Here is a 21,399-nt window from a genome sequence, read left to right on the forward strand (position 1 = left end):
ACCCTCTAGCAAATTAAAAATAAATAAACTAAGAATCAAGATATCTATGTTTGAGAAAATAAAACATGAAACATTTAAGGAGATTCTTTTATCTAGTAATAAAATATTTATCAAATATAAAATGGTAGAAATATTGTTTTATTAGAGAAACTTACATCCAAATTACTTTCATGTTTTTTAAAAAGTCCTAATGAGCATCCAAGAAGAACACATACACAGCTTCCACAGGAATAAGGACAAAGAAAATGGGGCTGATGATTACCCTCAATGAACTTCCTAAAAGAAAAAAATGTATTATTTAACTTTTCTTCTTTAGAGGCAAGATGAGTGAACTACACACATCATAAATAAGATTTGCTTACTTTATAAGGAGGAAGAACTAAGCTCCTGTTTTGGTGCATATTAAATACAAAGCACAAAATCCTTTCTGGCCAAGATGAAGAAAAAAGCAACAACCCTTCAATGATTCTTAGGCAATAAAATCCAAAGGTCTGTTGAATCCACCTTTCCGATTCATGTACTGCCTATGACGAGAAGAGAAAAATTAATTGTTAATTTTTTTAAAAAAAATTCTGGACTTCTCTTATAAAAATATTTAATAATATGCTTTGGAGACTAAACCTGTAAGACATCTTTCAAATGGCAAAATCTAGGGTAGAAACCTTTCAAGATTACTTAATGTACATTGAGAAGAAGTTATTTTACTTTTAAAATAAGCTAAAGCCTTTCACATTTCTTTAGACTCTAAAAAGCAGTATGAAATATTTTCAGAATGAATTAGATTTTCCAGACTTAAAAATAATAAGTCAATTGAACACCCATGTTTATCTTAGGTAACACTACATACCTAGTTATAAGGAAATAGAGGAGTTCCAATATGGATAACCTAACAAGCACATCAGTCTCACAGTTTAATGGTTCTCTCCCTAAGATCTTATCTGAAGGTAATTCTACAAGACTGACCATGAAGAGACTAGTATCTCAGCTCAAATCATATTATCCATAGTCTAAATTAATTGGAATATTCATTTATTGGTGAAAGAGTAGACAGAAAAGGCCCTGTTTGAACATGTCTTGATTTTTCATTCATTCAGAATTCAGTGAGACTTTAAATATGAGATTTGGCTTGCTCTAAATATTTACTAAAAATAAAATATGTGCATGTTTGGGACCAATAGATAGTGTAATGGTTATATCACTGGACTTCCACATTGTCAGCCACGGTTTGAGTCCTGGACCCAGAGGTTTGAAACTCATGCTGGGTGCATGTGCATTTGTGTACATGCCCAAGATCCCAAGAGGAGAATGGAGGGGAAGGAACTGTGGTGTGGCCATGCCCCCTGGTTGATGATTTCTTGCTTTCTGGCTCTCTGTCTCTTTGTTTCTCTGGTGAGCATGCATGCCCTGTAGCAAAAATCTTTCTCTCTTAAAAAAAAAAAAAATTCTGTTAAATATATTTAACAGAATATTTTTTTTTCTTTTTTTTGGGGGGAGAGATTTTCACTGTAGGGCGCGTGCGCTCGCCAGACAGACAGAGAGAGACATAGAGACAGAAAGCGAGAAATCACCCCCCAGGGGGGATGGTCACGCCGCAATCCCTTCTCCTCCATTCTCCTCTCGGGATCTTGGGCACACGCGCCCGGCGTGAGTTTTAAGCCACCGGGTCCGGGACGTGAACCGCGGTCGACTACGTGGGAGTCCAGCGACATAGCCATTACGCTAACTGCTGGTTCCCTAACAGAATATATTTTTCATTGAAATCCTTATACAATCAATCTGGGTAAAAAAATAGTTCAGGTGGGACTTTTTTTTTTTAAGAATAACTTATTTAATTCTATTTGTTATTTTTAAAAAGAATTATTTTATTTAACTTTATTTTAATTTGACTAGAGAGGGACAGAGTGAGAGCAAGAGAGAAAGTGAGAAAGCAAGCTGCCAGGTCTGGGACTCGAACCTTGGTTAGTCATGTGAGAGTCCAGAGCCCTTCACCACTATGCCACCTGCTGGTCTCCTTTTTTTTATTATTATTATTTTTTAAATTTGACCAGAGAGAGAGAGAGGGAAAGTGAGAAAGCAAGCCACCAGGTCCAGGACTTGAACCACAGTTGACTATGTGGGAATTCGGTGCCTTTAACCACCATGCCACCAGCTGGCCCCCAGGAGAGACCTATTTTGCTTTATTTATTTATTTTTATTCTTTTGTTCTTTGGTTGGGTGTTTTGTTTGTTCAAGTCTAAGATTTGGAAATACTAACCCTTTGTTAACAGGAACCAGCAGGAAATATAGAATCCCTTCCCTCCCACTGCCTGCCTCCGGTGAAGCAACCACCACCGCCGCCTCGTTGGCTGATGTTTGGAAGAGTCCTCTGGTGTGTAGACTCAGGATGAGAGGGCAGCCTCCCTCTGTGGTTACTGGGCTTGTGTATGTTGCAGTATCTTTGGCTTTCCACATCTCAAAAATGTTTTTCAACTTTTTTGCATACATGGCTCAGTGCACTCCCCTCTTTGCCTTTATAGTTTTCCACTTGATATGAGGGTGTAATGATAACTTCTTCCGTGACTACAGTGTTTTTTCTTGTCATTTAGTCTTTTTTTATGGGTGGGGGGAGGTTTTTGCTATAGGGTGCATGTGCTCGCCAGAGAGACAGAAAGTGAGAAATCACCCCCCCAGGGGGATGGTCATGCTGTGATCCCTTCTCTTCCATTCTTCTCTTGTGATCTTGAGCATGCACACACATGTGCACAGTTTTAAGCCACCGGGTCCAAGACTCAAACCACGGTGGACTACATGGGAGTCCAGCGACATAGCCATTACGCCAACTGCTGGTCCCACCATTTACAATCTTTAATGTTCTTGTGGATGGTTTGGAAGAACTGCTGACCTTCTAGGGAGACTCCAGCACTGATTGTTTAGGCCTGGCTCAGCTTCTCCTTCTCTGTCCAGGCTTTGCTGGCAAGCTTACTAACATTGAGTGAAGCTAGAGGATAAGGGGTTTCTGTTTGGTCATGAATTATTTCCCCTTCTGAAACATATTGTATTTATGAGCAAGATGTCTGCATGTTTGAGTTTTCCACCGGAAGAGGGACATTTTAAAGCCAGCATTCTGGACTGGTAGTCACAGACTACCACCTCGCCCTGCAGCTGCTGATCCTGGCACATCTGGCTCCCAACACTGAAGTACTCGCTTGGAGGAGCTGCCATCTTGGGAGAGCCCCTATTTTAAACTTATAATTACAGGGGACCAGCAGTTAGCATAATGGCTATGTTGCCAGACTTCCACGTAGTCGACTACGGTTCGCGTCCCGGACCCGGTGGCTTAAAACTCACGCCGGGCATGTGTGCATGCGTGCCCAAGATCCCGAGAGGAGAATGGAGGAGAAGGGATTGCGGCGTGGCCATCCCCCCGGGAGGTGATTTCTCGCTTCCTATCTCTCTGTCTCTGTCTGGTGCGTGAATGTGACCTATAGCAAAAACCTCTCCCCTCCCCCCCCCAAAAAACACCTTATAATGACAATGAAACCAAAGTCCAAACACTTGAGATTATGCTTTTCTGAGGAAATTACTATCTATAACCCTAAAACATTTATGTCAACTACAATTTTTCTAACAGCTATTAGCATACATGTAAACAGGAAAATGATTTTAACACACCAAATATAAATACGGGACAGTACAGAAAATTGCTACATTTCCTACGAACATGATTGTTCCATAATAACATTTTTTTCTAAGTATGGTTTCATTGGTTCAAACATAAAAATGGAGGCTACGCATACCTGTACTTCCTCTTCTGAGATACATTTATGGCATAGGCATTTACAGAGCCATCTACCTTCTTCCCCTGCAGACAAAATACAGGAAGAACACATTAAATGCCTGGATCAAAGAGTTGAGTCCCGCAGACATGCTTAAATAGCAAGATACATTTAAGAGAAAGCCTGCTGCTGAAGGGGAGATTTTCAGATCCTGATGATATACAATGGATTCCCAAGTGCTACAATTTTCTACTCACATTTTCATGATTATACATAAGCAATTAACACAATACTCAAACCAACCAACATTCACGGTATATTATACCAGGAATTACAGCAGGAGATCCTGATCTTTTTTATTAAAAGGATCCTTTGAAATCTAATAAAAATGATAGCTATCATCTCTTGAAAAAGCTACATTTAGACAAAAACGTAATTTACAACCTAAAGCTATAATATTCACAAATTATGGCTGAAGCCATGCAGCTAAATCTCATTTTTTACTCTGGCCTTATAATTTTGATTTTTAAATCAAGAATTGGAATACAGAAAACAGATGATAATGTTAGATTGTTTGGTGTCACTCACATTTTGGTTTTTTTAACTGTAATAGCTACCTTCTTTTTCACGAATTCCTTTAAGAGTCTTTTGATCCAGCCAAGCAAACTCACCACACTCACTCGCCCCCATGGTATCCCTCATGCCTGAATTGCTCTCATGCAGTCTTCAACTATTGGTCCTGATCAATCATTCAAGGTCCCATGGGAATCATTAAGCTGCCAGGAGGTACCCTCTTCCCTAATTCCTGAAGAATGTTCAGGGTACTTTCTTAACAGTACCTTCCATTTTCTACCTTCTATTACTGTGATATGCATCATGATGTTACTTCTCCTATGAGGCTGCAAACTTCCAGATAGAGGGATATATCTGAGAAAGTCTCCGCTGCACTCTCGCATCCTGTGAGAATGCCACTGCACTCTCAGGTGTTTAGAAAATGACTATTAAATGAACACCATGGACTACTGCCATTACACACACACACACACGCACGCACGCACACTCCCACATACACACGAACCCCCAGCCCAGCCCAATTACAACTCGTGTGAGTATAAGCCTATCTGTCTGGCTTACTTATTAGATACCTGTGTTAGGGCAAAGAAAGGATTCTGATCCACTGGCCTAAAGGTATACACAAGTGAGCTATCTATTTAAAGTGGTGGGCTGGTAATATGCTGCTCAAGAAAAGATGGACCCTCTTGGCAACTGCAGTTTAAATCCCCAGCCCTGTGAGCCTGAAAAACGCCAGGCACATGCAAGTGCCCAGGATCAGATGGGCTGGAGGACTGGAAGAATGGGACTGTGGTGTGACCAAACCTTGTGAAGAGTGTTCCTCTCTCACATATGCACACAGTCTATCTTAAATAAAAAGAAAAAAGGAAACAAATTTAAAGTGTAGCTAAAATAAATATATCTGGACTCTTCTGTTTTTGTTTATCTGGAGGTTAGGGACATGGAACAAATTACTTGAGGTATAAAATTTTGTCCTCTTAAGAATAGGGGTATACATGACTTGGAACAATTAACCTAGGGAAAAAGTAAATAATGCTCACCTAATTTTTTTAACTTGCCAGAGGGCATGTGCACTTGAAAGAGAGACAGAGAGGGTAAAGCCACCCCGCAAAATGGGAGTGGTCACACTGTAATCACTTCTCCATTTCTCCATCTTGTTGATATTTTGAGCACAAATCTGGTGTGTTTTTCAAGCTGTCTCCTGACATTTTTACTCAGTTGAATTTTTTTTTTAAATTTAGGATTATTTTACTTAACTTTATTTATTTATTTATTTTGATTTGACCAGAGACGGACAGAGTGAGAGAGAGAAAAATGGAAAATGAGAAAGGAAGCTGACAGGTCTAGGACTTGAACCACAGTTGGCCATGTGGGAGTGCAGCGCCTTTAACCACCACTCCACCTGCCAGCCCCACTCAGCTGAGTTCTTAAAGGCTTACTAATTTTTGGAAACTATTTCAGGGTTGCATATTTTTAGGCCTATTTTCATTTATTTACATGTTGGAATAGAAAACTATTAACAAATATAACCATACTTTTTGAAACTTCCAAGAAGAATGTTAAAATAAAAGAGAAAATAAGTAACTTACATTGGTATATATACAATGTCCTATCATAGGTCAATGAAGAACTATCACAAGATACACATTACTAAAAAACACAAATGTGCTGAGAGACATTATAACTGATAGCCATGAAGCCAACTGCATATGAACTAAATATATCCTTGTAGATGTCATTAAAAACTAACAGGCATTTCGTCTCAAGGTACTTTCTAATTTTTATATGATCTACACATTTTTACCTAATTTTTCCTTTAAAAACAAACATTCTCAGCAATAACTACATTTTAAAATGAAGGGTGGGAAGAAGGACAAATCAAGCCCAGGCAGTTGTGGAAAGGCTGGGAGAAATACCTGAGCATGTGGAATTCCAATGTCAGAGAACGAAACCTAAATCCATATCCGTCCATCTTCAGGTACCCTGGTGGTTCCAAGCCTGCCTACCCACTAACCCAGACTTTCCAACGAATCCTCTTCCACTACCTCAGGAGCTTCCCAGTGTGCCCCCCATCCGCTGCCACAGTCTATGTATCCCAGATGCCCACACTCGGATCTCTACTCTCCCTTTCCTACCCACCAACTGCCTGGCATGCGTCCTGTGAATCCCTGGGCTCCTGGCATGGTAGGACCAGGAATGAAGACAGGCGAAAAGATGTGGAAGAAAATGAAGAAGGCTCATACCAGAAGCACAAACACCTCAAATATAGTAAGCATTCCTCCTCCCCTAGCAGAGACTGACTAAATATAGGGCCTGGACCTCAAGTCCTACCTCTTCTGTTTTCCCATCAAGCTTCAGATGACATGTTGTACTGAGGAGAATCAGCCCTGTGTCCCCCACCCTACTCGAGCTTCACCTTGCTTTCAGCCCTGACCGACTAGAGAATGAGAAAAGGACTGCCATGAGCTAGCAAAGGCTGTCTTCTCTCTGCTTGATACTTCTTACAGCTGATGGGTTTAGCAGGGGTGCCGTTTTTTGAAGATGGTGAGACTGCTGACCTAAATGCTGACGACAAGTTTAAAATCTATAAAATGGGGGCTGGCAGGTGGTGTGGTGGTTGGGGGCGCTGGACTCCCACATGGCTGACTGCGGTTTGAGCCCCGGACTCGATGGTTTGTTTTCTCACTTTCCCCCTGCCCCTCTCTCTATCATACTCTGTCCCTTTCTGGTCAAATTTAAATAAATAAATAGAGTTGAATAAAGTAATTCTTTTTAAAAAATCTATAAAATGTGGATTTTCAAAAATTATTTTATTTAGCTTTATTTATTCATATGTTTTTTTAAATTTGATCAGGGGGACAGAGTGAGAAAGAGAGGGAAAGTGAGAAAGCAAACCACCAGGTCCAGGATTCAAACCATAGTCGGCTATGTGGGAGTCCAGCGGCCGTAACCACCATACCACCTGCCAGCCCCAAATGTAGATATTTTTAATTAAATTTTTTTTTTATTTCTGGGACCAGCAGTTGGCGTAATGGCTATGTCGCTGGACTCCCATGTAGTCGACCACAGTTCAGGTTCCAGACTCAGTGGCTTAAATTCATGCTGCGTGTGTGTGCATGCATGCCCAAAATCCCAAGAAGAGAGTGGAGGAGAAGGGACTGTGGCATTAGCATCCCCTCTTAAGGGTGATTTTTCACTTTCTGTCTTGCTGTCTCTGTCTTTCTCTCTCGGGCAAGTGCACACCCCCTATAGCAAAAAACACCTTAAAAAAAAGTTTTTTTTAGAAAGAGATTTTTTGCTATAGGGGGTGTGCACTTGCCCGAGAGAGAAAGACAGAGACAGCAAGACAGAAAGTGAAAAATCACCCTTAAGAGGGGATGCTAATGCCACAGTCCCTTCTCCTCCACTCTCTTCTTGGGATTTTGGGCATGCATGCATATGCGGCCGGCATTGAGTTTTAAGCTAGAGAGTCTGGGACTCGAACCATGGTCGACAATGTAGGAGTCCAGCAATGTAACCATTATGCCATCTGCTGGTCCCTCTTTATTTTTTAAACTTCCTTTTATAATTCTTGTGGATGGGCGTTTTTGTGAAAAATCTACCTTTTTTGCCATGGTGGCACACTTAGGCAGCACACCGAGTAGCAAATACAATTCCCAGCAGGACTTTTACTTTGCACTAACAGCAAGGCTGCTGGCAAGTAGAGTCCCTTTACCAGATGAGCTCAGACTGCCGTTTTGGAGAGCCTCTCTCAACTCCGTACCTCAATATGCTATCTCAGTCCTACTCTCATTTTCCAGCCCTCAGTCTATCTTTACATCTGACTCTCAGGAACTTCTAACATAACATTGGGCAATAATAAAACCAAAAAACAAATAAACAATATAATTCCAATACAGTCCACCTCTAAAAACGATAAAATTATAGCTGCTTTATTTTGGAGTTTCTTTTTCTTTTCTTTTTTTTTTTTTTTTTAATTTTTTTGCCATAGAGAGTGTGCATTCACAGGAGACAGAGAGGCAGAGAGAGAAGGGAAGTGATTAATCATCCTCAGGGGGAGGATGGCCATGCTGCAATTCCTTCCCTTCCATTCTCTTCTTGGGATTTTGGGCACACACTCACATGTACCTGGCATATTTTCCAAGCTACCAGGTCTGGGCTTGAACCAGGACTTGAACCATAAAACCGGCCATGTGGGATCCAAGGCCTTAACCCCATGCCACCTTTTAGTCCTACTTTGGAGATATTTTTATCCATTCAACATACATATTAATAAATTATTTCACTTATAAAGTACTCTTTGGAAAAACAAAACAAAACAAAAAAGATCTGATGTATTGCAAGGAAAAAAGCTGATTACATTACTACATTATATTCCAAGATGGGGTTCACAAAACCACCACAAGAATAAGAGCTCGTTCTCTTCTTTTAAGAGAGATTTTTGCTACAGGACATGAATGCTCGCTAGAGAGACAGAGACAGAGAGACAGAAAGTGAGAAATCACCCCCCCAAGAGGGGATGGCCACGTCGCAATCCCTTCTCCTCTATTCTCCTCTTGTGATTTTGGACATGCACACACATGCTCCCAGCGTGAGTTTTAAGCCAGTGGGTCCAGGACTACAACCACCATTGGCTAAGTGGGAGTCCAGTGATGTAACCATTAAATCATCTGCTGGTCCCAGAGCTCATTCTTAATTTTCTCTCCTTAGTACTCCTCTTAAGTCACATACTATCATTTAAAAACACAATGCAATCACATGTTAGAAAGAAGCTCTTATAGCATGTGAGATTACTCACTCCATTAAACTCAATGGCATACAAGATTAGAGGAATTAAATTTCTTTTTTTTGAGAGGTGTTTTTTGCTGGTGCATGTGCTCGCCAGAAAGACAGAGAGACAGAAAGCAAGAAATCACACCCCAGGGGGGATGGCCATGCCACAATCCCTTCTCCACCATTCTTCTCTTGGGATCTTGGGCATGCACACACAGGCGCCCAATGTCAGTTTAAGCTACCGTGTCCGAGACTTGAACTGCGGTTGACTACATGGGAGTCCAGAGACATAGCCACTATGCTAAGTGCTGGTCCCAGGAATTAGATTATTTTTGACATTTTTTCTCAAAAAATATAAATTTTCATTTGCAAAATGAAAAGGAAAGACTTAAACTTCTAGGAAAAAATACTTTAAAAAATATTCTTTCCATACACCCTTTTCTTCTCTCCATCCCCTCTTTCTCTTTCTTCTCTCTACACCTGTCTCCCCACTCCCTACTCTATTTCTCTGGTGCCCTCGCTCTCTCTCCTTTCCCTCTTCCCTTCCTCCAAGCCCTTCCTCTTTGTCCTCCTGCCTCCTTATCTCATAGGTATTATGATGAAGGTGAGGGGGATTCACTCTCCATCTGAGATGTTCTTCCATTTCTCAGACATTCCCCTTCCTGTAACACATCCCCCACCTCCTGCTCCAGGCTAAATCTATCACCTAGGCTCCCAAGTCAACACCTCAGAGGCATCACTGTAGACTCACACCCACTCGCTCTGGCTCCTGAGTGGTTTTCAACTCGGTTCAAGACTTCCTCCTCTTTCTCTTGTTCAACTCAGCAGTTTTCCCTGCCTCCTATCTAACCCACCTGCCATCTGTCTGCTGTGCTGCCTCCAGAGTCATTCTTGTAAGATACACATATAGTCGTGAAACTCTCTTGCTTAAAAATCAGGGCTTCCTCTCTTCAAAATCTAAAAAATCAACTCTAAAACTCCTTAGCATGGCTAAGGGCATCAAAAGTCTTGTGGATCTGACCCCCATCTTCATACCTAGTGTCAGGCATGGCCCTGCAGCACCTTGCACCAGTCACTGAGTTGCAGAGCCTCACCACACATGGTGCTCCTTCACGTCTATGTACATTCTTGCACGCTCTTCTCTACTTTAAACGATCTCCCTGCTCTTCTCTGTCTGCTCTTCGGTACCTGCCCTTTGAGAGCTAACTCACTATTCCCAGCAAGCACTTCTGGAGATCCAAAGGCTATACATTGCTTCTTCCCTATGTGCTCACAAAGTCCTTCAAACAGTTATTGTCTTTTTTTTGTTTGTTTAAGATTTATTTATTTAATTTTATTTATGTATTATTATTCTTCAATTTTACCAGCGAAAGAGAGTGGGAGAGGGAGAAAGCAAGCTGCCAGGTCTAGGACTCAGACCATGGTCAGCCATGTGGGAGTCTAGCACTTTAACCACCACGCCACCTGCTGGTCCCCAGTTATTGTCTTAATTTGTGTCAATGGAAGAAATTACAAATGATACCAAAAGAATACAGAAAAACAGGAGAGTCCTAACAGACTAATTCCAATTAGAAGGTTTTCCTGGTAAAGGAGTTTTTTTATTTAATATTTATTTCTTTATTTCACCCATGGGAGAGGGAGGGGAAAAGAGAGAGAGATAGAGAAAGAAGTAGGTATCCCCAACAAGGCTTTCATGGCACCACCTACCCCTACACCTCTATGACCCCCCTGGGCATGCTGGGTATGCATGAGAAGACCCATATCTGTGCCAGCATGCTCAAGAAGGTCCCAGGAGGCAAACCCAGGGCCTTTCCCATGTGGATACAGTTGTGTTATGGCTGTGCCACCGTCTGGCCCTCAAAGCAAAACGTTTAACTGCTTCATGTTTTACTTACTTTTGTGGAATCAAAGGAGGCAAATCCCATTAACTTCATCATTTCTATTTCTTCCTCTGTTTTGCCCTCTAAGTCTTCCTCTGCAAAAGCAAACAATAATTTCTGAAATTCCATATTTTCTCTGTGTGTGTTGACAATAGATTAATAGTAATCCCAGTTCACTAGCAGAGAACACATAAAACAATTACTTAAAGAGGAGTCTAATGAAAAAAATTCCTCTTAACTCTGGACAAGATGTAATTCAGGGTGCAAGAAAGGAATGTGCTTTCCTTGGAGCCTTCAGGCACACCACCTTTGTATCAGATGTGACACTGTCTAGGTTTAAAGTTACTTCCAAAATATAATATTCTTGTGTTGTTGTTTTTAATTTTTACTCTAATAATTATTTATTTAATTCCATTTGTTGTTATTATTATTTTTAATTTGACCAGAGACAGACAGAGAGAGGGGGAAAGCGAGAACACAAGTCTCCAGGTCCCGGACTGAAACCACGGTCAGCCATGTAGGAATCCAGCACGCTTAACCACCACGCCACCTGCTGGCCCCATGTGTTTTAACCTACCTTACCTGTGTATGACATTCTAAACTGGACTTGTCGGAGGTGTATTTCATGTTGGGTAAATTCTTTTTACAAGTTAAATGATGTATAGTGACTGAATGTATAAAATGATAATAATAAAAAGAAGAACAAAAATATCCTTTCCTGCCTACCTATTACCAGGTATACCATGTTGAAACCAAGCAGAGATCCCCTAAAATGGGCTGGGCCTTCAAGTTTCCCCCTTTTTTGGGGGAAAAAATGGAAATTTCCCAAACTGAAAATTAGTAAGGGTGAGCTAAAAGTGAAGAGCCTTGTAGGCTTTCCTTTACATTTTTTTTTAAAGGTTTTTGGCATAGGACATATGTGCTTGCCAGAGAGACAGAAAGAGATGGCGAGGGGGAAAGTGAGAAATCATCCCCAAGCGGGGGGATGACCACACCGTAATCCCTTCTCTTCTATTCTCCTCTTGGTATTTTTGGACATGTACATACACTTGACTTAATTTTTAAGCTACAGGGTCCTGGACTTGAATGCAGTAGGCCATGTAGGAGTCCAGTGCCTTAACCGTTATGCCACCTGTTGGCCCAGATTCCTTTACACGTTAATGGCCCAAAGTAAAGGCAGGATTTCAGACTTTGATTTTGGTCATTAAGTATTTATTGGTCATGAATTAGGGACATAAGATTTCTAAAACTCCCATTTAAAGGAAAAATAAAAGTTTTAACTTAATTTGTTAGGTTCTTGTAGGATGGAAACTGCTGGCTATGAGCACTTAGACCATAGGCTGAATGGTGCCAGAAATCTGATGGTTTTGTCCTGTCCTAAAATAGAAGTTTGACCTAAGGCCCTGTCAATCAAGAAAGCCCAAGAGATGATCATGCCCCCTTGAACTAATCAATTGAACTGATCATGTGCCTAGGACTTCTGCTCTTAATTTTGCCCTTGAAAATGCATTGGGGGGGGAGACCAACAGGTGGTAGGGTGGTTAAGGTGCTGGACACTCCTACATGGCCGACCATGGTTTGAGTCCTGGACCTGGTGGCTTGCTTTCTCACTTTCCCTCTCTCTCTCTCTCTGGTCAAATTAAAATGAATGAATAAATAAAATTTAAAAGAAAAAGAAAACGCATGTGGGGAACTCCTTGAGGAGAATAGGCCTTGTCAGCCTGAGCTGCCTACTCTACTTGCTTTGCACATAGCAATAAAGCTGTGTTTTCCTTCATCACACCTGTGGTTTGGTTTGTAGCCCTTTGGGAAGCAAACTTGGTTTGAGTTCAATAACAAAATTAGATAGACAGAAATTCATTAAGGTACAATTAAGACAAAAATCTCAAAATCAGGGACCAGCAGGTGGCATGGGTGGTTAAGGTGCTGAACTCCCACATGACCAACCACAGTTCGAGTCCTGGACCTGGCGGCTTGCTTTCTCATTTTCCCTTTCTCTCTCCCTCTGTCTCTCTGGTCAAATTTTAAAAATAAATAATAACAAATAAAATAAAATAAATAATAAAAAACCTCAAAATCATATGCAATGAACACTATAAAATATCTTAATACGTAAATGTTCCAAAATTATAATTTTAGCATGACTAAAGTTATTAATCAAGGCTATATACTTTTCCTCCAGCTATTTATCTAATAACATTACCAGTAATCTGACGTTCTTTGCTCTTTGTTTCTTTTGTTTCTTTCTTTTCTTCATCTCTTCTTTCTTTCAGGCGAGAAGGGGAAGGAGATGTAGATCTATGTCGTCTAGGAGATCTAATATTCGTAAGTAGAGATGTTAGGAACAGACACATATGGGAACTTTATATTGATTAGCACAGATACACAAGTTCTTGAACAGTGTGACCAAACAGAAACCAGACTCCAGAGAACCAGGAATCCATTCCCTATAGCACAACCAAGGAAAAACGTTTTGCCTAGACCTTGATTGTTAGCAAAACAAAACAAAAACATGGTTTATTGTTTAATTAATGCTTAATCATGATTTTGCACTCTATATAGCTAAGGCTAGAAAGATTTTTGTGAGCCACAAAAATATAACTTGAAAGTTTCTAACAATTACAAACACTGGCAACTGAAACTTTTTAAGAATCAGAATACTCTTTTAAGAGTCTTTTAAGATTCCCCCCTCTTATTTTACAACTTTAAAAAAATGTTTAAGTTTCTTCTTTAATTGGCAGAGAGCATGTGTGTGCTTGCCAGAAAGGGACAGAAAGAGGGAAAGCACCCTCTAACCCAACGGGATGTGGCCACACCTCAACCCTCCTTCCGTTTCTCCATGCCGTCAGGATGTTTGCATACACCCGTGTTCAGGATCTGAACTGTAGTCGGCCATGTGGGACCCAGCTCCTGAGGCACTGCACCTTCTTACTTGGCTCTGCGTCTTTCTTTTAAATGTTTTTATTTAACATAGCATAATTACACGTATTTGTAGAGGTACCATGTGATTTTACAGTACAAACATACACTGTGTAATATTTGATTAGGACAATTAACATACCCGCTGTCTCAATCATTTGGTACTGTGTTAGGAACAATCAGAATCCTCCCTTTGTGTTACTTTGAGAACCACAGCAAGGTGTTGTCATCTATACTCTCCCCCTGTATTTCATAACACCAGGCCTTGTTCCTCCCATTTATCTACGATTTTATTTCCATTAACCAATAACCTGTTCTATTTCCTCAACCTTCCCATCTTCTAGTAGTCCTTTTTTAAAATTTTATTTTATTTACTTATTTTGTATTTTTATTTTTAATTTGCACAGGGCATGTACTCTCACCAAAGAGAGAAAAAAGAGAGAGAAATAAAGTGAGAAAGTGAGCTGCCAGGTCCAGGACTCCAACCTCAGTGGGCTATGTGGGAGTCCAGCACCCCAATCACCATGCCACCTGCTGATCCCTTCCCCCCTTTATTTTTTATAATTTGCTATAGGCTTATGTGCTGCCAGACACGATGGAAGACAGAAAGAGAAAGAGTGAGAGAAATTGCCCTCTAGAGGGAATGGCAATCCCTTCTACTCCACTCCCCTCTCAAGATTTTGGGCATATGCACACATGTATCCAGCATGTTTTTAAAGTTGCTGAGTCCAGAACTTAAACTGTGCAGCTAGCCATGTGGGACCAAGCCACCTCAATCTCCAAGCCACTGGCTGGCTCTAGTCGTAGCCATTCTTCATCCCTCTTCCTGTACGAAGCCCTTATTTTTTTTCAATTTGTACATACAAGGGAGAACACTTCTATAACTGTTCCTGGCTTATTCACTAAACATAATATCCTCCAGGTTCATCCATTTAACATCGAATGGATGGCTTTTTAATGGCTGGATAGTATTCCTTTGTGTATACATACAAATCTCCTACCCTTGATTATATGTGAATAAAACATGAGCACCAAAAAATTTTAAAAAAAGAAGTAAAATACTTATTACTTAATCTTGCCGAACACCATGCTGAATGGTTTTCGTGTATTATTTGTCATTTACTTCTCAAGACAAGTCTATAATGCAGACTGTAACTGACTCAGTCTTACAAAGGGAAATGGTAGCTTTAGAATAAAGGGGGATTGAGACCAGTTGATGGCATAATGGTTACATTGCTAGACTCCCACTGTGACCATGGTTCAAGTCCCAAACCCAGTAGCTCAAAACTCATGCCGACAAGTGGCCATCACCCTGCAGGGAATGATTTCTTGCTTTCTGTCTCTCTGTCTCTCAGGCAAGCACAGCACCCTATAGCAAAAATCCCTCAAAAAAAGGGGGGGATTAAGTTTCCCTCATTTCATGAAACTGTAAATTCCTTTATAACTGCTAAATACTACAAAGTTAAGAAGGCTACTGGTTTCTCTGCAACTTATGGTACAGCTTCTGACTTATTTTCTTACCTGGAGCGCCTTCTGTGCGGGGATCTCGACCTGCTTCTTCTCCGATCTCTTTCCCGGGACCGGGACCTTTCTCGGCGCCTGCGTTCTCTCTCACGGGATGTAGACCGGGACCGCCTACGTTCTAATGCAAACAAAAACCACCAGGGTGAAAGTTACCTCATATCTAGGCCTACACTGCCCAAAAGAAGTAAAACCCAACCACTTTAAGTAGTTGCATTAAAAAGGTAAAAATCGTCACATTAAAAAGGTAAAATTGGCTGGGACCCAATGGCAGAGCGATTATGTCACTGGACTTCCACACGCCAATCGCGGTTTGAGTCCCAGACCTGGTGGTTTCAAAATCATCCCAGCCTGAGCAGGTGTGCCCAAGATCCCAGGTCGAAAAAGGAGAAGAGATCGCTGCGTGGTCACCCCCTCTGGGGTGTGATTTCTCATTTTCCCTCTCACTGTCTCTGTCTCTTTCTGTCTCTCTACAGGGAGCGCACACACCCTAAGGCAAAAACTTCTTAAAAAAAAAAAAAAAAAGTGAAATTGAGGAGCCAGCAGGTGGCATGGAATTTAAGGTGGCTGGATCCCACAGGGCCAGTAATGGCTCAAGCACCAGGCTCTACGGCTTTAAAATTAGGCCAGGTGCCCGTAAAAGCCCAAAATCTGGAAAAGAGAATGGAAGAGAAGGGAATGCAGCATGGCCATTCCCCCTGGAGGGTGATTTCTCACTCTTCCTGTCTCTGTCTCAGTGAGCACACATACCCTAGGGCAAAAATCTCAACAACAACAAAAAGCAAGATTAATTTTTATGAGGTGTTTTTTGACCTGCTATATCCAAACTATTATCATTTCATCATATAATCTATTATCATTTTTACATACAAGCAACATAAAAAGTAAATATTTTACATCCTTTTTTGGGTAGGAAATCCTGTGTATAGGACTGCCTGGATTAGCTGCATTTCCAGTACTGAGTAGCCACAGGTACCTGGAAGCCACCATTAACTTTTTTTTTTTAAGAGAGGTTTTTGGGGAACCAGCAGTTGGCATAATGGCTATGTCGCTGGATTCCCACGTAGTTGACCGCGGTTCGCGTACCGGACCTGGTGGATTAAAACTCACGCCGGGCGGGTGTGTGTGCGTTCCCAAGATCCCGAGAGGAGAATGGAGGAGAAGAGATTGCGGTGTGACCATCCCCCCTGGGGGGTGATTTCTCGCTTTCTGTCTCTCTGTCTCTCTCTGTCTGTCTGGCGAGCACACATAGCAAAAACCTCTCCCCCCCCCCAAAAAAAGAGAGGTTTTTGCTATTGGGCAGATGTGCTCCCTGGAGAGAGACAGAGACAAGAGGGGAAAAATAAATAAATAAATAAAAACGAGAAATCACCCCTCCCCGGGGCGTGGGGGAAGGCCAGGCCATGATCCCTTCTCCTCTATTCTCCCCTTGGGATCTTGGGCACGCACACGCACACACTTGGCGTGAGGTTTAAGCCACTGGGTCCGGGACTCGAACCACTACATGGGAGTCCAGTGACCTAACCATTTCGCCATCTGATGGTCCCGCCACCATTCCTTTTAAGAAAACCGAATCTTGACCAGTTGAAAGTGAGCAAAACTAACTAGAGGCAGGCCGAGGGTCTAAGTGAGATGAAATCCTGGGCTTCTTCCTACTGCACTGCCTGCCTCATCTATGGGGCTGGGAGGTGGGGCTGAGACATGGCAGTGAACTCCCTGGACTCAAGATTCTAAATAATCCATTTCTTTAGGAACTAATATGTATTGCGCATCGAAGACCAGGCCGAATTCCAAACTGAATGGTATGGAATGTGACACTCTCATATCTATTTTTAAAGTAGGTTCTATTAATCCCAATGACTGACTACAGGAATCCGATGCAGAAAGATTAAGTTGCCCACGGCCACCCAAAAGTCAAGAGCGAGAACTGCGGCCTAATTATAAACCCACCGTACAAGTAAAGGTATTGTGTGAGGCTGTCAGAGAGTGGGCTAAACTCGAATTCAGAGAGGGAAATGTAAAGACAGAAACAAAATAGCCGCCTTCAAAGCAGAGGGCACGGACTGAAAAGCGTAGGGCCCAGGTCGTTACCCACTCGGCCCAATTCTCCGTGGGAGACAAGGGCCCGCCTCCCCGCTTCCCGGCCACTGAAAAAATGGGGACGCGCCTCCGACCGAGCCCCAGGCCTTCGGAAATGCTTCTGGACTCACCCCTTCGTGGGGTGCGGCTACGGCTGCGACCCATTCGGAGTTCTGCTCCTCCTCACACCGCCCCGGAAACGACTGTGCAGCAACTTCCGGAAGAGCCGGGACCTGCCTTTTATAGCCGTGTGGAAAATGTCGAAACGCGTTGCGAAGGTTCCGGCTCCTGAAGGAGTGGGCTCCCTTGAGGCCGAGGCAGCCTCAATCACACGCCCCGCCACGCCTGCCCCAACTCCGCCCAGACACTGGTGAAGCGAGAGTTGGCCGCGCGGTTCCTCCAGCCCCACTTAGGGTGGCTTCCTCTGCATCTGTATCCACGGCGGACATTGAAGTATACTATTTGAGGGATCAGCAGATAGCATAATGGCTACGTCGCTGAACTCCCATGTAGTCGACCAGCAGTTCAAGTCCCTGACCCAGTGGCTGAAACTCGCCCGGCGCGTGTGCGTGTGTGCCCAAGATCCCGAGAGGAGAATGGAGGGGAAAGGACTGTGGCGTGGCCATCCCCTCTGGGGGTGATTTCTCGCATTCTGTCTCCGTCTCTCTGTCTTTCTGGCGAGCGGAGGTGCCCAATAGCGAAAACCTCTCCAAAAGAAGAAGAAAAAAAGAAATGTCTGGGACTAGCCTTAGTGTGTGTGTGTGTGGGGGGGGAGTTTATAGCAGCTCTTGTAAAAAGCAAGCAAAGCACGTGTGTCTGTGCTCCAATATCCGGAAAGGGGAGAGAGATGGAGGAGAAGGGATTACTGCAACCATCCCTCAGGCAGATTGGGTTGTTGGTTGTTTTCTCATTTCCCCTCTTCCTCTGTCTCTAGCTAGCGCACATGCCCTCTGGCAAAGTTTTAAAAATATATAGTCTGGGGACCAGCAGGTGGCAGGGTGGTTAAGGCACTGGACACTCCCACATGGCCGACCACAGTTGGAGTCCCAAACCTGGTGGCTTGCTTTCTCACTTTTTTTTTTCTCTCTCTCTCTCTCTCTCTGTGTCTCTCTCTGGCCAAATTAAAATAAATGAATGAATAAATAAAATTAAATAATTATTTAAAAAAGAAAGATAGATAGATATAATCTGGGGGCGCCAGCAGGTGACCTGGTGGTGGGGGCACTGGACTCCCACATCACAGAGTGCGGTTTGAGTCCTGGATCTGGCAGCTTAGTTTCTCATGCCCTCGCCCCCATCTCTGTCTTTCTCTGATCAAATTCTAAAAATAAAAATAATAAAATTATTTAAAAAGAAATATATAGTGTGGAAAATTCAGTAGTATACCTTCACTCTCCAGCTTTCACCCCCCACTATCATTTTTCTTCCCAGTCCTTGTCCATATGCATAAAATACTTTCATTGAACAACTTTTTTCAGATTACACATTTCTTTAAATAATTACTTTATTTAGCTTTATTTATTTTATTTTATTTTAATTTGACCAGAGAGGGACAGAAAGAGAAAGTGAGAAAGCAAGCTGCCAGGTCCAGGACTCGAACTGCAGTTGGTCATGTGGGAATCCAGCACCCTTAACCCCCATGCCACCTGCCAGCCCCTACTTTCACATTTACATGCAGTCCCCTTCATGATGTACACATATATATTTTTAATAGAGAATTTTACATTTTTCTGTCAAGTGTTTCCTTGCTTTGCGCCTCACACCACTTTCCAGCACCCACTCTCTACCAACTACTCGCCCCCCTTCCAGTCTCCCCACTTACATCAAACCACTTCTAAACAATTCATACAGTTTTATGTTTTCTACTTTTCCACAAAAATTCTCTTAAGAGGAGTGAGCATAACCAACGTATTGTCCTTCTGTCTGTATCTCCTCAGATTGAGAAGGGACCTGAAACTTCTGTGAAATTCTTTTTAATTTTTGAATAAGAGACCCTGCATTTTTGCTTTGCACTAGGCTCAGCAAGAAACAAGCATTTCTTTGTGACGCTTACTAACATGAGAAAGCAATGGTTTGCCAGGTCCCTGCACAACTGAGACGTGATGGGGAGTGTGTAAGGAGACACAGGGGAAAAGGCAGGGAAAGGGTAAGCCTTTTTCTTTTTCTTTTTTTTTTTTTTTTAACTTTTTTTTTTTTGGAGAGATTTTCACTGTAGGGCGCGTGCGCTCGCCAGACAGACAGAGAGAGACATAGAGACAGAAAGCGAGAAATCACCCCCCAGGGGGGATGGTCACACCGCAATCCCTTCTCCTCCATTCTCCTCTCGGGATCTTGGGCACGCACGCACACGCGCCCAGCGTGAGTTTTAAGCCACCGGGTCCGGGACACGAACCGTGGTCGACTACGTGGGAGTCCAGCGACATAGCCATTACACTAACTGCTGGTTCCCAAGGGTAAGCCTTTTTCCAAAGTGAGGACTTCTCTGTCAGGGAATGGTACAGGCCACTCATCAATTAAGTGGAACTCTCTCTTTAAAAATTATTTTATGTAACTTTGTTTATTTGTTTTAATTTGACCAGAGTGAGACAGAGAGAGAGAGAGAGAGATCAAGAGAGGGAAAGTGAGAAAGCAAGCCACCAGGTCCGGGACTTGAGCTGTGGTCTGCAATGTGGGAGTACGGCGCCCTTAACCACCAGGCCACTTGCCAGCCCTGAAACTCTTTATTTTTTAAAAGAATTATTAATTTTATTTATTCATTAATTTATTTTAATTTGATCAGACACACACACACACAGAGGGACAGTAAGAAAGCAAGCCACCTGGTCTGAAACTCAAACTGTGGTCGGCCATGTGGGAGTGTCCAGCACCTTAACCACCACACCACCTGCTGGTCCCCCAAAACTCTTTATGTAGTGGGGAGGGAGAACATAAGTTCCATTTTAGAAGATTAGAAGTGTGAGGTCCCTGATGAACATTCGAATCAATATTCTCGGAAGCTGTTGACTACCACTGACTGAATGTGATAGACAAAGGAGGGGAAGGACTAAAGCTAGAGATTATGAGTCACAGGAGTCCGAGAAATCTTCTGAAAGACCAAGAGTGGCAAGCCAAGGATGGCCCCAAAGGGACATGTGGACTTACATGGAGAGGATGGGCCCACAGGGAAAGCCAGCCTACGGTTGTCAGATACAAAAACTGGAGTACAGAGACCAGTAGATGGCATGATGGTTACATTGCTGGATTCCTGGAGGAGTCCGACCCGGTAAGGCCCCAGGATCTGTCTGAGCCCCCTAACCTTTGAGCTCCGCTTCCAGTCAGATCAACACGTTGGCAAGGCTACTGTTATACACCCCCCGACCTTGGAACAAAGCTTGGGTCAGTTAGCATGTCAGCAAGGCTGCTTGCTATTTGCTCCAGAGAATTGAGGCAGCCTCACTGGAAAGCGACCCCCCTCTGACTCCCCAATTTACTACTATGAAAGAATTACATAGCTCTCCTATACATCCTGAGTATATGATAAAATCTTCCGGGAAGTCCCCGACCGACCCGCTCCCCTTTGCTCTAATCACTTACTATTAATTACAATGCTTTATCTCCATGGTCACAATAGAGGGTGGGCTGAAGTTCTTTCTAGGCAAAAGTAATCTTGACCTTTAGAAGGCCCTTTAAAATACATCCTTTCTTTACCTAAAATAAGATTAGGCCAAAACTGGCCCAGGACACCTCTGCCCTCTCCAAGTGAAATAAATAAATATATTAGGATTCCTCAAATTAAGTTTTAGATCCCTACAAAACTGTATAAGTATCATTCCTTATTAGACCCATAAAAACTAATAGGTATTCTTGAGATTTTCTTTTCTCAGCACCATTCCCAGTAATCACAAGATTACTTCTGCCCC

At 42.5% G+C, this 21,399-nt stretch overlaps 1 protein-coding gene and 1 pseudogene across 2 annotated transcripts; both read right to left on the minus strand.

Moving 5' to 3' along the window:
• Positions 1-117: 117 nt before the first annotated feature.
• On the minus strand, positions 118-17,731 carry SNRNP27 (small nuclear ribonucleoprotein U4/U6.U5 subunit 27). Of its 2 annotated transcripts, XR_334980.3 has the most exons (7): positions 17,632-17,731; positions 15,422-15,542; positions 13,185-13,297; positions 10,997-11,076; positions 3,777-3,841; positions 363-524; positions 118-276 (listed from the first exon to the last, which is right to left on the minus strand). XR_334980.3 is itself a non-coding variant. In XM_006151283.3 (6 exons), the coding sequence occupies exons 1-6, from the start codon at positions 17,663-17,665 to the stop codon at positions 470-472; spliced, it is 468 nt and encodes a 155-aa protein (XP_006151345.1). In that variant the 5' UTR covers positions 17,666-17,731; the 3' UTR covers positions 118-469. The 2 variants fall into 2 exon arrangements, 1 of the variants encoding a protein (XP_006151345.1); XM_006151283.3 differs by having other exon boundaries at positions 118-524.
• LOC102501956 (protein LSM12 homolog) lies at positions 2,148-3,201 on the minus strand (annotated as a pseudogene).
• Positions 17,732-21,399: the final 3,668 nt, after the last annotated feature.

This window comes from Tupaia chinensis, unplaced genomic scaffold (genome assembly GCF_000334495.1).
Source record: "Tupaia chinensis unplaced genomic scaffold, TupChi_1.0 Scaffold000316_1, whole genome shotgun sequence".
Taxonomy (NCBI): Eukaryota; Metazoa; Chordata; class Mammalia; order Scandentia; family Tupaiidae; genus Tupaia; species Tupaia belangeri.